Below are 17,443 nucleotides of genomic sequence, written 5' to 3' on the forward strand. Positions count from 1 at the left end.
TGTACAATAATACATTGAGAGGGGCTGGCAGTGACTGTGCCTTCACAATGTAGTGGGCCCGCTGCGGTACGGATGAAGTAAAGGCTGCTTATCCTGTCTGCTGCGTCTTTGAAAGAAATCCTTTTTCGGAGGCATTTGCCAGGTGAGCGCGATTGTCTGCGAAATCAATTGTGGCTTCCCTCCTGAAAGGCGTGTGCTCTTCCACTCTCAGAGGCTGTGGCTGGCTCTCTGTGTTCGGGCCGCCCTGAGTTGGGTCGGTGATCCTGTGGGCAGGATAATCTGCTGTAATCCCTGGCTCTGTGATCTGACCACAGCACAGTGGATATCGGGACGGGTGGGTGAAGCTATGCCTGGAGCGGACAGTGGGAGGGGAGGAAAGGGAGGAAGGGGAGGAAGGGGAGAGGGAGCCTACTGACCAACCTGCCATACTCATTCTGCTTTTCACAGGCAGTCCCCCCTCTCTCAGCCCTTCCCTCTTGTTTATTTTTTTCCTGCTCCTTCTTCCACTCTGATCTCTCTGTCTCTCTCTCTGTTTATGTCGCTGCACTGTTCCCATCCAGGCTCTCACATGTGTGTGGCTCCACTGGCCAGATGCCCGCTATCTCTGCCCGCATGGCGTGGCTTCAGCCCTCTTGTGCATCGTACTGTAAATGTCGTCATTAAAATGGAAGCAGGCTCGAGCGTGCCTGTGCCTCCTCCCTCTTGCGATTGGCTGAGAGGCACAAAGGGCAAGTCGAGGCGAGCAGAGGTGGCAAGCCAGCGCTGTCATTTGAGATGTGTGTGTGTGTGTTACGGGCATGTTGCCCTAAAAGCATGCCCCAGCCAGAAAGAGCTCCATAAACCTCCCCCTAATGTGCCCGATAGATCCGCGGAGAATTCAATAGAGTGATTCAGCCACAGCGATAGAATACAGCTGTGATTATAGGATCAGCCTATAAAAGTAGCACTCTTTCCCCATTTGCAACTACCCGCTCCCTTCACCAGTCGTCTCCCCCCACTGCTCTCCCTCCCCACGCGTAGCAATCAGCCAGGTGCTAAATGCCTGGGTGAGGCAGGACGCATGGGTGGGTGGGGGTAGTGGAGGGAGAAGGGTGGTGGTGGTGGTGGTAGGGGGGGCTGGGGGGGGTGAAATTGCACGTGGAAATAAGCATCTGTGCTCGCTTGGCAGAGGAGGAAGCGGGGGCAGGAAATAACTGTCATCCTCCACTGAGGCTGAGAGTACGGACTCTGTGTGCATATGTGTGTGTGTGTGTGTGTGTGTTGGGGTGAGAGAGAGAGGGTGATGGACTGAGGCAGGTTAATCATTAACTTACTGAGCTGGAGAGAATGCGAGAGAGAGAGAGAGAGAGCGAGAGAGAGAGGGGGGGGGGGGTGAGTATTTTAGAAAGTAGCTTAAATGAATGAGGGTTGCCTCCTCCCCTCAGAGGGGCCTGATTAACGGCAGTACACACAGCAGAGCGGAGGGAGAGGAGAGCTGACACCGGACTGTTGGGAAAACGCTGATGTGGCAGCAGCCCCCCCCCCCACAGTCAGGGGCTCCATGATGATTGTTAATGAATAATCAATGGAAAGGGAGGGTCAATGGATGGGATGAATGTAAATCTCTTCTACTGTCTCATATAGGTTTAATTAAACTAATCAGTACATTGACTCAGGCCTTCAAAGCCCTTTTGAAGCCTGCCGTATTAATGACATGTAATCCAGCTTCCCCGTTTTGTTGGAGAAATGTGTGCATAGAAGAGAAAATTAAGTGTCACTGCAGAACAGCCCAATTTCCCTGGTTTTATTCTGCACACAAGGATACCCTAAGAAGATGCTGAACATAATGCTAATTTAATAACCAAGTCAGAATAATACCTGTGTAGAATATTTCTCAGGCAAAATACCACTCAGCTAAATGTTGCACAGTTACTGCACATGCAATAAATGAGCTTTACATTTTCCATGTCAGTGACCGCATCTCTCAGTCATGCAATATGAACCGGAGTCGCGTTGTTAATATATCCATTACCGCAGCTTTGTCTCCAACGTGCGTCATCCGGCCCCAAATGAGTTAACAGAGCAAGGCAGTTCAGGTAGCCGGGCTACATGAGAGACAGTGGCTTTAATGTGCTCCTCTCCATCCTGACAGAGACCGTTTGTTATCTTCCAGAGGAGGGAGTCACTCAGCTGGCACAAATCCCCTTCCCTCTGAAACCTCTGATCATCATGTCATTGTCCACAACGATACACTCCAGGGACTCTGCTTTCACATAATGAAACCAAGAGAGCTGCCCAAAGCCTGGCTTGTAATCACAGTGCATACAGTGTGTGTGTGTGTGCGTGTGTCTGTGTGTGTGTGCGTGTGTGTGTGTGTGTGTGTTAGTGGGCTGTGTGTACAATTGTGTCTGTGTGCATTTGTGTGTACATCTGCATCTTTTTTTGTGTATGTCTTTGTATAATTGTTTGAGTGAGAACAAGAGAGCTTGCATTAATGCTCATGTCGTGTCTGCTGTGTGTATGCATGCGGATGTGGCTGTGTGTTTGTGTTTGTGTTTGTGTGTGTGCGTGCGTGTGTGTCCACGTGTATGCATGAGTCACTTTGAGAGGTTGCACCAGCTATTATTGTGCTGGGACTCATTATTTAATAGAAGATAGGATAATTGTCTCTTCATCAATTCTCCGTAGATTACAATAGCAACTGTCAACATAAGAAATAAGAATTCTCTTCATTTTTCCAAAGTCGGTCTTTGAATTGAATTGTTCAAATAGGCTGTCTGTGAGGCCTTTTCATAAGTGACTTTCCAAGGCAAGCTCCACCATCGGTCCCCGGTGCATCGTAAACAAATGACAGTTACTCTCTAGCAGAATGGGGATGGGAGAAAAAGGGAGACACAAAAAAAGGGTAAACTACTGAATATGGAAGGCAAGAGGAGAGGGGAAACAACTTGACAAGGCATCTTATCTTCACTGTGTTCTTCAGTGTGCATATAGGCTTTGTGCTGCTTGCTGAAAGGTGGAACATTGAATTCATGCATCAGTTTCTTCCTTTATGCTGCTCTTGCAGAAAGCCAGAGGGAAAAACAGGTTTTCTCAAGTCGTCTCATTTGTGGTCTCATTTGGTATGTGCACAGTGCATATGCAAGACGTCATACGTCCACTCCACACACAAGATAGAATACCTGTTCTCTTTCTGTCTTCTCAAGATGACAATATGTGAGTCGATCTGTGAGTCCCAAGTAAGGAGGAAAGGTCAGGTATTAATCACACCCCCTATTTAGTGCATATGAGCTGTTACCATCGGGCTGACGGTATAGGGTGCCATCCCTCCGAACCAACCGGGCTTGCAGATCATTTGTTCCTACCAGTATTGCACTGCTCAACAAACTGTGAAACAGAAAGAACTAGACCTTCGTGTGTTGGGATGCTGCACCCTGTAATGTGAGGAGCACTCTAGTGATGTGGTTGTGATGTGATGGTGGGGTGTCCTGTCGTTGCAGTGAGGTGTTTGTGTTGCTATTGTTGCTGTCATTGTAGTTGTCATAGTTGTTTATTTGTCTGACATTGCTGTATGGCACGCGACAAATTTCCGAAAGGATCAATAAATGCATCTATCTATCAGTCACAAATAAACACGGGGATGCAGGCTGGCACACGCACAAGCACACCAGCTCGCTCCCTCGCTCTCTCTCCCTCTCACTCTCTCTCACACACACACACACAGGATTGAAATGTCCAATCTGTATTCCAAACACAGACAAAAGGATAGCCCTGCTACCAAAAACAAAAAAGTGTTTGCAGTGTGTTTTCCACTCTTGAGATGAGCAGAAATCTCAGTACAAGAATTAACAGCATGTGAGCTTTTAATATATCTGGATGCTGTAAAATATAATCTTTACATATGTATCTTTTTTTATCAACATTGCAGTAAAACATATCTGCATTTTGACTTACAGAGCAGCCAAAATCTTCATATATTTGTCAAGAAACTGAGTGAATATATCTATGGTTAAAAAAACACAAATCTTGCTTGAGGCTTTACAACATTCCTATCTCCAATGTCATCCCTGAATTAGTTGTGGTTGACCTAATAGACCTTGTTTGAAAGCTATTTCATGGTCTAATTGTTGCTTATAGAGAATGTTAAGGTAACTCTGCGTCTGCTGCTCACATCTAAAGGCCAAGGAAAGTGCTGTTGGTGCGCAAGGCTGTTGATGTCAAAATACAAAATGTTTTGGGTGCAAACCTTGCATGCTCTTTGGTAGAGTATGTAAACATTTACACAGGGGTATGAGTCAACTCTTTTTCACTGGCTTTTTTTTCTTTCCTCCTTTGCTCCTCGCCTATTCCCTCCTCTTTCTGGGGTGTTTTCTATCTTCCCTTCAAAAAAAAAAAATCCTCATTACAGCAGCTCTCTCTGTTGCTCTGTTGAATGACTGTAGTCTGTTGCTCTTTGCTGATCAGCCTTCCTGTTGCTGCGGAGGAACTGTGAGCAGTGAGATAAGGAGAGTGAGAGCACATGCTTGCAGTGGGAGGAGGGGAGGAGGGAAAGAGAGGGGTGAAAAAAAGTAACAGATACAGGAAGGTGAAGAGAGAAAGACTTGGCTAATTAGGAAATTGAGAAGGATCATCGCAGCTCCCTCGTGGCTCCCCGAGGGGTGTGAATGTGAGACGCGGCGGTCCTGGACGCCCGGCCGGTCCCGTGAGCTGCGGGCCCGGGGACTCAAACAGAGCTGAGGTGGTGAAATATCAGACGAGCTCTCTTCTGGGTGGGCCGCTCGGATGGCAAAAAGGCTGTGAGCGCTGCACACTTTTACTGACAGACAGAGAAACCGCAAACAAGCCTGTACAGTCAGGGATGGAGGAGAGCCGCGCTAAGCCAGGGAGAGGAAAAACCCAGAAGTTTCAGCCTCCGAGGCCATGAGGATCACAGCGCAGGATATGCATGTTGATGCACGTTGACTCTAACCGGGACTAAAGGAAAGGACCGGGCCTCGTTATTAGATTTTGGTCTGGACTGGGCAGACGGTTCGTACCGCGGCAGGTGCTGTACGTGGCCGCGTCTGCCCGAGACGTGAGTCGGGGTGCTAAAAAGTAGATGAAGGGGACTGTGTAGGAGGGAGACAGGCACAGGAACACACACAGACACACACAGACACACACACAAACAGAGCACAGAGAGAGAGAGAGAGAGAGAGAGAGAGACAGAGAGAGAGAGAGAGAGCGAGCGAGCGAGCGAGCCAGCGCCAGCCAGCCAGCCAGCTTTAAGTGGAGGCTGGGGGAGTTTTTCTTCGACTGGTCTGCTCCACCAGGGCCGGAGATGAGTCAGAGGAAGCTGACACGACAGCTGACATTGTGGGAGAGCCCCGAGGGTCCCACCTCCACCTCCACCACGTCCGCCGCACCCCCCCTCACCTCACCTGTGTCGCCCGAGCAGGGTCGCGGACACGGGGGCTCTTCTCTGTTCCGCCGCCTGAAGCTGAACCGCAGCATTCAGGAGCGCAGACGCTCGTCTCACTGTAGTTGCAGGTACAGTTCTGCATCCAAGCCTTCACTGACCCACAGGGAGATAAATAGATACAGTTTGCCCCATTGTTGTACATGAGTCAAGATTAGGCGTGAATAGCAGGTTTCATAAACACCTCTGCAATGTGTTTGTCGGTGCATCTATTAGGCACAAACCGAGTGAGGAACGTGTTCAGGGAGATGATTCCGCGCACACGCTGTAATAACTGTAGTCAGATGGATTAGATTGTGGGAAGCGCCGAATAATTAGTCCCAAAGTTTGCTGGAAAAAATAAATTTGGGGATTAGCTCGTGCCGTTCGCAGACGGTCCCCCTGGCAGATATTTTTGATGTGTTTTTCATTACTGGGGAGACTTGTTTGAGGATGGTTTTATCTCTTGCCATATGCACAAAGCCTTCTTGGGAGAAGAGTGGTTCCTAATTGGCCAATTTAGGAGTAAGTTCTAAAAATATCACGTTTCACTCTTAATTTTAGAGGTAAAACTGAAAGCAATTCACAGGGATGTTAACAGCAAAAGTTGGATAAGTTTAGGAGAAGTGGAGAGGTGTCTGGAGATAAAAGTCCTCTCTGCCTACTACATTAAAAATAGATGCTGCAGCTAGACTGCAATCTGTTTCCCTATCTATCTGAGTCCTTGTCATTCACAACACTGCAGCCTAAAGTGACATTCATTATGTATATATTATTATGCTGCATAGAAACCTGAAACTGCAACTCGTTTAGTATTCATTACAAAATAGGCATATTATAAAAAAAAATATCCGCTTTCCATTCTCTCAGTATATTTATATATATATCAAAATATTCAATGATAAATTGATATTTGTCATTATTCTCTATTTGAAAATAGAGAATAAAATGTTTGAAAATGTCCATCATTTACTTTTCTATATGGTTATATAATATACGGTTATATAATTCAAACACTAAAACCTAAACTAAAACCAATGGTGTTTTCATTTCTTAGCTACAAGATCAAGTCTGCCCTTCTTCCAACTTAATAAAAGTTAGTCTGAATAGTTTTGTTAAGGGTTTTAGAGCTACTGAAGATAAAAGGCTTCGTGACTACGGGCTGTGGTGAAGAAGAGATGTCTGTAAGCTAAGAGGCATGTTGCTGTGCCTCCTTTGGCTAAACCGTCAGTAAGCTCATCTTTGAATGGATCTGGCAGATTACGCCCAGCCTTGTGTTTGGGGTTCAGTGATAATCAGCAGTGTGCCGGTCTGATGCTGTGAGGACAGCTGCCTTGGCGAGGCCCCAAACTATTTCCCTCCAACCTTTAGACAGACATTGTGACCCGGAGAGAGGCCGGAGTTGAAATGGTTCATTTTGCTCATTTTAACGCGGCTCGCATTAAAATTTGGCTTGTCAGTAGGGTGTATTTCTCGGGGCATCCCAGTGGCAGTCTGCCTATCCACAGGCAGCACAGACTCACAGCTGCATGGGTTCGTGTCGGAGCTCCTGCTGCGCTGCCACGTCTTTCTTTCTTCGCCTTCCCTTCTGAGGAACTACTAGAAACACCAAAGGAGGATGGACTGCACCGCTTGCATTTGATCTTTGGGAAATTAAAGCGTATTCCTCTGCTCATCGTATGTCACCCTAGATAAGAGCAGCAGCTACATGCTTAAAATGTATATGTGAGTTTTTTAAGAGATGTGAACTGATTTTCTTCACTGTCCCCCTTCTTGCCCCTCAGCTTTGATTCGGAGAATGGTCCCTCGCCAGGCCGCAGTCCCATGGATTCGCAGGCGAGTCCTGGGTTGGTGCTCCACCCTTCCTTTCCCCAGAGCCAGCGCAGGGAATCCTTCCTGTACCGCTCAGACTCAGACTACGACATGTCCCCCAAAACCATGTCGCGCAACTCCTCCATCAACAGTGAGGGGTGAGTAGGAAGCCCTCGTCCTGGAGCGACAGATCTGTCACTGTCCCTGTTTCAAACCCACAGCGTCCGCTCACACGTACCAGAATCCAACTATACATTATCTTAATCCACTCAGCATTGATTATGATTAGAGAGACATTATGCCCGTGAAATCCTGATAAATCCTGATAACACTAACTGTTTAATTCTATTTCCTGGCTTGCCTTTCCTGCAAGTTCCAACCTCCTGAACCTTCCATTAGTGAATTTCAGGACAATTTCTCTGTTTAGATCAACATAGGGCTATGTAAACATGCAGCTCACAGATATAGACACTCATATAAACACTGATACGCAGCACCTCAGCTGTGTTATTGCATTCCAAACACTCACATTCATATTGTTCCTTCTGTGTTTTTTTGGGTCCTTTTCATCTCTTGTTGTGCAGGCACGCTGAAGACATGATCGTCACCCCTTTCGCTCAGGTATGTCCTCCCTCTTGCACCTCACCTCCGATGCTTAATTGCTGTAAATGACTTGAAAAAGTGGCTAATTAGTGCAGTGAACTTGTCTCGGTCCCCTCCTCCCCCTCTCTCCCTTCTTCCTTCTTTCCCTCCCACGCTGTCCATCCATCCCCCAGGTGTTGGCCAGCCTACGAACTGTAAGAAGCAACTTCACCATCCTCGCCAATGTCACAACACCCACTAACAAGTCAGTATCATGCTGTCAAACACCCCTCTCCCCACTTACTGCGGTCACGACTGCCAGCTTAGTTTGCAGTGTGTCTTTGCTAATGTCTCATTGTCCTCGCTCCGCCGGGAATAGACTTTTGCCATCTTGATTATCCGGTTTATTATTATTAGACCATGCGTAAGGAAAATATTCTCTGTATTGTTTGGCAGTCCTCCAGCACACTGGCTTAGTGCTGTGTGCAGAGTACATCTTGCCTCTGATGTATGTCCCTGACTCTGTACCCAGACGATGGAGACGGTCAATAACGCTAAAATTATTCTCCTTTGTAATGCAGTAGACGGAAGGAGCGCGAGTTGGCAGGCTTTTAGCTCCACATCAATATGATATATAAAGCAATGCACCACAGAATTATCAGCATCTATAATTATGCAGTCTTGTGGCCTGAAAATGCCTCCCTCACTAGAATGCAAGTATAAAACCACTTAGGCTATCTGGAGGAGATCTGAGCGGAGGCTTTGTCTCTGACTATTTTTGGATGCTTGAATATTTGAGGTAAAACGAGGCACTGCTTATCACCAGTTTTAAAATTCACATGTGGGAATAGTCACAATATTCAAAGACATTTGATATATTTATGCTCCACTCCATTTATCTCTTCTTAGGGGCATATAAATGAATCACATACATATGATGAATACATTTATATGCCCCTGAGAGCCAAGCCTTTTGTCGCCATGCTGTAGTGCTGAGTAGGTGTAAAGCCCCAACAGGGGGCAGCAGTGAGCGGTTCTCCCTCTGATGTAATGATTTGTTTGTCCACAGGAGGTCACCAGTGACAAGCCAACCCACTGTTCCCCAGGCTACACTCTCTGGTATGTTGTCAGCTAATTGAAACTCTTAGTCCAAAGACTCCCACACTCCCCTCACACTGCTTTAAGGGCACACTAAGGCTCCCACACTCACCAAATGCACCACCATGCACCAGCAGTAATGAAAACATGCGACACCACAGAACATAATTTACGTGGCTATATTTGAGCAGTCTTATATAATCTACTGTACAAATATATTAATACACTACAAGAGGTTACATTTACATCAGAATATAGTGGAAAATTTCCAGTCTTTGACTCAACTAATTAATCCATATTCTCTCTCTGTCACATTTTTTCTACTTTATGTAAGATTCGATAGTGCCTAAAGAGTTATGGTTGTCAACATAAAAAGGACAACCCATGATGAGATACTGTATGTGAATAAGACAAACAAGGCTGATGATGATAGAGGTAAATCGCCGTCCAGAGATACATCTATGCAGGAAAGAGCTCTATTTTCACACAACAGAACTTTATACTTTTACTGAACTGAAATTGAAAGGAAATATTTCACCCTGCTTTCTATTTGACCAAATTCTTCAAAAATGTTGCAGTTGCCACATTCATAAAATAGTTTAGATCACAAAATGTAATCAGTTGAGAAAATACTGGACAAACATCACAAGCCCACTTGTAATGCTTTTATTTTAACCTGCAGAGGTTGATGCTTAAAAGGTGGAATGAGCTAAAATATCAGGAGATTGTAGATTGACTTTTGCTTCTTACCTCCATTTAATATCAAGCACTTTTAACATTAGCACATGCCATTAAGTGGATACTTGTCTTACAGTATTATGAATGCATGCATTTTTATATGGGTGGCCAAAGGTGGGAACTTCCTAACTGAGCTACAGGACAGGATCATTAGAGGTGCTGATTACTTTGAGTGGACGATATTCTGTCAGGCCATTACTAGTTTTACGCCAGTATTTGTGTTCTTCTTCCACTATTGGCTGGTGACATTGTGTTTGTGTGTGTGTGTGTGTGTGTGTGTGTGTGTGTGTGTGTGTGTGTGTGTGTTGTGTGTGTGTGTGTGCCCTTCCCAGAGGAGACGTACCAGCAGATGGCTCGGGAGACTCTGGAGGAGCTGGATTGGTGTCTGGACCAGCTGGAGACCATCCAGACCCACCGCTCTGTCAGCGAGATGGCCTCCAACAAGGTGCACACCTGTCCGCACACACTTCTACTTCACTTCTACTTTCACATGTCCTTCTCCCCCGACGCTTACACCATTAACTCAATCTGGTGCTAACTGCCTTTGCCTGCTGGTGAACAAGATATAAGCAGTGTATTTCATGGTTCACATGGACATTTCACCATATGATGAGATATTATTATTCAGTTGCAAGTGTGTGACAGTGTACAAGTTCATATGCTGTTTAACTTCAAAGCCTCCTCTCTTGGGGAAAAAAATGTTGCAGCTCCATCAAGGTGGATGAATCAAAGTAAACTGAAAAAAAAATCAGCTGCAATAACAGTAAACAAAGCTTCTCCATCTGGCTTCTCCAGCCTATGTAGCCTAAGCAAGTTTTCACATAATATTGCTTGGCAAATGGCTATGAATGGAGTAATCGTGTGTTACTGTGTCTATTGTAGATGCATTCAATTTGCAGTGAGTTGTGAAATATACGTAGTGATTCTTCAAAATATTGGCTTCCTGGGTTTTATTTGCAATCCCTTAGTAATAATTGTATTAATGAATAATTTATGTGTACCACATGTGTGGGTCAAACGTTTGTTTTTTTGTACCGCATTGTTTACTGTTTTGATGTGCATTATAACGTGTACTTGATTGTGTATGTTTGGTGAGTGTGTCTTTTGTATACAACTGCGAGAGCTGCAGTCAGGTTGAATTGAATTTTGGGTTTGTGTGTGTGTGTGTATGTGCATGCCTGTACGTGCCTGCATGCCTGTATGTGTGTGTATGTATGTATGCAAATAAGCAGGCTTCTTAAGTGTGCATGCATTTGTATTTGTGGGGGCAAGGAGACAGAAAGAGAGAGAGAGAGAGAGAGAGAGAGAGAGAGAGGCGATGAGGAGGGAGGGTGACGGTGTGTGGGTGGGGAGGACAGGAGAGGGAGGGGGAATGGGTCCTGATGCTGATGTCTCTGCTGTAACCTTGGTTGCTATCGAACAGCAGCAGGGTCTGCCCTTCCCTTTTAGTCATTGGCTTGTCACTCTGACCACAAGGCATGTGGTTTGGGCATCAACCAATGAAATAGAGGCAATGCTCCTTCAATAGTGTTCTGTCTTAAAGAGACAGCACCGTACACCTTGTTTGTTTTATTCTAGAAATTCTCGATATGTTGCTCTTCTCTATTATTTTATGGCGGGGTTCTGCGTGTATGTAATCATGACAGTCAAGCTTATGATAGAAGGAAAGAGGAAGCTTGACAGCAGAGTGCTGAAAGGACATTCATTTGTGTGTGTGTATACATATATGTGCGTGCACGCAGAATGTGCAGAGAGAAGTCTCCTGGGGTAAATAGAGACTCAGTGAATACGTCGCTGCCTTTTAGCAGCCGCAGCTAACCTACAAATATCCTCCGCACTGTGCCAATATGGAGGTACACACATGAATATTCCCACTCAGTCTCTCACTCTTACTCACACCCTTGCTCACACACATATTTTCGACAGACGTACATGCTGTCTGTGGCGCATGCGCATTCAGGCTGCGAGAAAAAATGCGAGCACAGACACACACACACACACTCGCATGCACGCGCCTGTAGCCACACTGGCTGATTACCTTGCGAGGGCTGTCTACAGCATCTAGGGAAACGGCGCAAGAGGCAGTGCATTGGAGGAGGAGGAAGGGGAGCCTGAAGCAGCAGGATTAGACCTCCGGCATCTTGGCCAGCTGAGCCATGGATTGACTTGGAGCAGGAGACTGGGCTACGGGGCGACCAGGAGGCAGGCTGACTGACTGCGGACTGACTGTGTGTTGCTGGGATCAGTGAGACAGCACAGACAGGCTGATGCACCGGTAGGACTGGGCCGGGCCTCTGGATCCGCGCTGTGGGGGAGGGGCAGCAGACGCAGGGAGAGGGAGCCTGTTTTTCCAGACCACGGCTCTGGTGTGATTCTTCAGCCTGACCGTCTGCTACAGGCCTGCCTGCATCCCTCTCTCTGTCTCCCTCGCTCTCTCTCTCTCTCTCTTTCTCTCGGTCTCCCTCTCTCACTCTCTCCGTCCTTGTTTTTCTCTTTCCATTATCATCTGTTTCCCCCCTTCCCTTTCCCGATGTCCCTGCTGTCGTCCTAGCTTTCCTTACCTCCATCACTCGATACTACGGTCATCTTTCCGTCCTGTCGTCACCCCCTCTCCATCCCTCTCACCTCCATCGTCTATTTTCCATAGCTGTTCGTCAAGCATATTAGTTGACTTAGCTCTCGGTACAAAATCTTTTTTTTTTCTCTCACCCCTCTCTTACTCCTCTCTTCCGCCATCGGCTCCTCTCTGTGCCCTTCAGACAGTCCCTCGCTCCCTCTCCCTCTCTTTTTCCCTCCATCTTCCCTGTTTCGGCTCCCATCACCACTTCTACCCTGCAGTTACTGTAGATTTGGGTCAGTTCTGCTCAGCAAATGGGATGAGATGTAGTCTCCACAGCAGCCGGATCCAGGGGGCTCCTGGCCTGCCCATCAGGGGGACCCTCATCTTCGGACCGCACTGAGGCTGGAGCCCGACTCTGGACTGACTGGGTGGCCTGCTCTGGAGCGCTGCATGTAGGGAAGGACAGTCGGCACCAGCAGCCTCTGCCCTCACCCACCCCTCCCATCCCTTCACCCCTCCTTGGGGCAGCTGTCGCTCTGGAGTGTCCCGGCCTGGCTGGCTGCGGCCTCTCCCAACACACCCTGACGACGCCCTCATGCCACTGGGGCACCCGCAGTGCCCCCACCCCGCTCCACTACCGCGCTCCCTGCCTGTGCCATCGGCCCACGCCCCCCGTCAACCTCAACATGGGTGTGGTGGAGACCATTGACCCGGCCCCGTCGCCCTGCCCCTCGCCTGTACCTGGGGGCTACCGGCTGCCCCGCTCCTCCAGCTACAGCCCCCTGCAGGGGAGGGCAGGGGCAGAGCTGGACCTCGGTGCGGCCGCCGGAGGGGTTCTGGAGGGGGGTGGGACGGCGGCGGAGCGCAGGACGCCCTTAGTGGACCTGTTCTGTGAGACCTGCTCCAGGCCCTGGCTCATCGGCTGGTGGGACCAGGTAGGGCTTGGAGAGCTTGGAGAGGGCAAACAGGCCCGGTGGCTGCCATCTTGGATAGATGTTGTGGACTCTTCAAGTGTTGCCTCTACATCTCCACATGCATTAACAAGTCTGTTTGCTCACTCCATGTTCTATGTGTGTGTTATGTTTCCAAGACTCCAAGATTGTCAAGGTAGTGTTTTGTGAATTTTATGTGGCAGAGAGACAAGTAGATGATATAAGTATGTCTATGTGGGGGAAGGTAGCGAGAGAGTCTGAGTGCCTTTGTGAGGAACTGTGAGGCAGAATGTTGGTGAGTGTGTTTATATTTTCCTTTACTGTTTCTGTTCCCATCCATTATTGATACATGTATCCACTGAAGAGGAACAATCACAAAGGCACAGGGTTTATTAACCCTAACTCTGCTATAGTGTTTCTATAGGCATCACCCTTATTCTTAACCTTTGCGCATCTGGTTTACATTTCTGTCGCTTGAGAATATAGCTCCCTAAATCTAAGAAATGGCTTTGGGACTTTGAGATAAATAGTCCAGTCTCTTTTACTGCAGGTACGTTGCAGTGTCACATGATATCCATCTCCATCCTCCACACCTGCGTCCCACATCTCTCTGTCTTCCTCTCTCCCTAACCTGAGGCTGGCCTCAATAAAGACTGCAGGAAGCCAAGCGTATTGTCAGTGAAGGGCAATGCTTAGTGCCACGGTACTGAGTAGATTTTTCTGTCTAGCCCCATAAAAGAGGATATGCCATTTCACTATTGTTCTTCCTCTGCTGTGCCATCATCCTACACATGTATAAAATGTATGTAATTAGATATAATGGGGGTTTTCTTTGATGTGGCAGGTTGCTGTCTTCTGTGATATCCTATGACTGTTTTACCAAAACCAAGCTTTGCTGACCACAGCTCTGGCCATTGTCGTATCTGTGTTTTATTGAACTACAGCAGCAGGAGTATGTTATTCACTACTCTGTTGCTCATCACATACATGTTTTTCCAGTCTGAATTAATGAATCAAATGCACAGGCTATAGTTCAGTGGCTAACATCAACAGAGGAACACAGGAATGGCCTCTCTGATATCCAAGAGGAATTTTTGCACACGTGTGTATATGTGTGTTTGTGTGTTACGCACGATCACAGGCACTTAGGACAGATGATGCCCCCCTGGGTCTCTCACATATGCATGTGTGTACACGTGTGCGTGTGCTCATGTCTGCTCGGTGTTTGCGTGTTTGTTTCATTAGTCAGTGTCAGAGGAAGAGTGTTGTTTGTCCTGGCACTCGGACTGGCACCGTGGAAGTGTTGGTTGGCAGCTATGACTCAGCGTTACAGCATTAGGGAATGAGAGAGAGAGAGAGAGAGAGAGAGAGAGGGAGAGAGAGAGAGAGAGAGAGAGAGAGAAAGAGAGAGAGAGGTTTGGGCTGAGCCTGCTGCTTAAGTGTGCCACTGGGCTTGACTAGCTTACCTGGCTCCTGATGGCTTATTCTGCCTGACTGCTTCTATGATTTGCTGTCAGACCACCTACCTGATTGGGTTATCATGCTGAGCCATGTAACCAGTACCAGGCTGGACAAGATGGATAGAAAAAAGAGAGAGATAACCGAGAGAGAACAAGAGGAAGATGGTGGGAATGTATGAAGTGCATGAAATGGCAGGAAGGAAAAGTGGAGCAATGTCTGTGATAGAGGAAGGTTTTTGAGCTAGAGGGCAATAGTGGAGAGTGTTGTTTACCTCAAGAGGGAGGGAGGAGTAGATATAAGCAAGAAAGAGAGGTGGAGAGGAAGAAAGCAGAGAAGGGGAGGGTTGACCTTGGTAAAGGTCAGAGACACCTGCCTACTCTCTCAGATTGTCACCCAAGCAGCCACTGCTCTCACATCAAGCTGAAGGACTGACTGTGAGGAGGCAGTTGCCAAGGCAACCACTCCGGTTGCCATGGAGATTATTATGTGTGAAGGATCAGTCAGTAGGACACAGACTGAGGGGTCTTGTCCGAATCGCACTGCGCCTTCACGTGACTTGCTTGCCTGGGAATCATTAAAGCTAAAGCTAAAGGGTCTTTGTCTCCAAACTGCACCCACGACTATATGAAATATAAAATGTCAGACCAATTGAGATAACATTCAGAAACTGTGTTTTCTGCATGGATAATGTATTCACTTCATCACATTTGTGTTTGTATTCCTAGGACCTGTGTACCAGCAGTTGATGAGCACTGCGTAATATATTGCTGTAGAATTAGGCAGAAAAACATGTAAACATACTGATTAATGTATGGTAATCAAAATATGAGCACACTGAATTGGGTTGTTGTATGTCCGCATCTGAGAGAAAGGACAGGTCTGATTCATGATTGATTTTCTCACCTTTTAGTGAATGAAACCAGAATGAGGGCGAGAATTTCTTTTCTCATGCTTGACTCATTGGAATATTTTGCTGTTCCATATCAAAACAAGTCAAATCTAAAGTACAATGTTGATTATTCTGGAGGTTTACGGAACTGCTTATCCCTACATTTTGATTTTCTCTGAAACGCTACATGCCTCCCTTAAAACCGTCGTGACTTTTGATCAGGACTTCTGTCAGCTCAAGCATAAACATTATATCAGTAACCTTTCAGGCCGACCACAACCTACTTTTACGTTTTCTGTCTATTTAAGACACTCTGTCTTTGTCTGTCTGTCTTCCCCTCAGTTCAAGAGGATGTTGAACCGGGAGCTGTCCCATTTGTCTGAGATGAGTCGCTCAGGGAACCAGGTGTCAGAATACATCTCCACTACCTTCCTAGGTAAAGCAAACCTGCCATTCCGCTGTGACTAACCACTATAGTATGTCTCATGTAGCTCATAGAATTGGCCCAGGTCAAGCATAACTGCCTACCTGACCCCTGACTGTTGACCCCTGCAGATAAGCAGAACGAGGTGGAGATCCCGTCCCCGACCTTGAGGGAGAGGGAGAAGCCCATGTGTCACATCAGTGGTGTGAAGAAGCTCACGCACAGCTCCAGCCTTTCCAACTCCGCCATGCCTCGCTTCGGCGTGAAGACTGAACAGGAAGATGCGTTAGCCAGGGTAAATGGATGCATGAGCAGCAGCCCCATATACGGGGCATACTGCACGCACATGCACACAAAGCTACACAATAGATTACCAAGAACAAGAACACACAACATAACCAAGAACCTAAACACAGTAGATAACCAAGAAATATACTTCTGTACATATTTCTGGACACATTTCTATGTATAGATTATCGTCATCTGTAAATTTCTACAATGTAAATAGTTTACAATTCACATTTGCACATCTGCACACATTTCTGTAGATAAGTTCTTCCATCTGCATACTTGATAATGTGAACTGTTAAAGGAAAAATCCAGCTAAAGCACTTAAACTTAAACAACTATTGGCAATGTGCCCAGCATTTCTGGGTCCATTTTGTTGCTTGGTGGTGTATTTTTATTATTCCTGTGGATAACTGGCCAAACATAGACAATGTGATGTCACATTGAGATATTCCTAGTGCAGCTGCAATGGAGTGTGATTGTAGAGATTTTTCAGCCATCAAAACCAGCTGTAAACGGCAGGTTTTGGTGTCAGTCCCTCAGACTCAAAGAGGAAGGGCTTCTCTCTAGACCCACCAGGAAGAAATCCATGGTAGAAGAGGAAGAGATACCAATTTGTCCACCGGCAGGAGCCTCAATAGACCATAATGCATGATGTGTTTTGAGTAATGCCATGTTCGTGTCATGTTGGATTAACTGTAAATACAGCCTGCTGACTGGGAAAATCCATTCACGTTAGCCACGTCAGTTACAAGTAGAACCTGTGGGCAACCACACATTTAACAAAAATGTAGCAATATTTGCTGCAGTTCGCTTATTTAAACAACGCTTCCAGTGAGATGACATCCCTTTATTTTGCATCTTTGTACATGAGGCAAACACAGAATAAGGGGTGAAAGTCATTCTGGGAAATATAGGAAATCACTAACTGAAGTGGAAGTACACAAGGCAGGTTGAGGGAAAGTGGGTACCTCAAAAAAGTAAATTACAACACTTCATCACAAAATAACTCCTGGAATGTGTTGAACATCACAGAACATCACAAGTATATCTGAGGGTGGATTGTTCCTTTAACGATTCACACTTGCACATCTGCCTCTAAACTGTAAATGTGTCAAGGAAGACACTTTATTTATTTATCCCTTGTGTTATTCTCATTATGTTCTCTTCTTGTAATTAGTTGTTGCAATATCTTCAATACTCTGTATTTGCTCTATTCTTATCTATATCCTTCTCTCTGCTG

General features: G+C 46.5%; 1 protein-coding gene across 1 annotated transcript in view; it reads left to right on the forward strand.

The window, feature by feature from the left end:
• pde4a (phosphodiesterase 4A, cAMP-specific) overlaps positions 1–17,443 on the forward strand; it is a 47,956-nt gene that overhangs the window by 13,574 nt on the left and 16,939 nt on the right. The window contains 7 exon segments of the mRNA XM_071533442.1: positions 7,201–7,386; positions 7,813–7,849; positions 8,005–8,075; positions 8,880–8,929; positions 9,979–10,091; positions 15,831–15,924; positions 16,044–16,207. Coding sequence (XP_071389543.1) covers positions 7,201–7,386; positions 7,813–7,849; positions 8,005–8,075; positions 8,880–8,929; positions 9,979–10,091; positions 15,831–15,924; positions 16,044–16,207 — 715 coding nt within the window.

This window comes from Centroberyx affinis, unplaced genomic scaffold (assembly GCF_046629955.1).
Source record: "Centroberyx affinis isolate AG114_WGS23_722 - 3 ecotype Tasmania unplaced genomic scaffold, CSIRO-AGI_Caff_v1 ptg002364l_1, whole genome shotgun sequence".
Lineage (NCBI taxonomy): Eukaryota > Metazoa > Chordata > Actinopteri > Beryciformes > Berycidae > Centroberyx > Centroberyx affinis.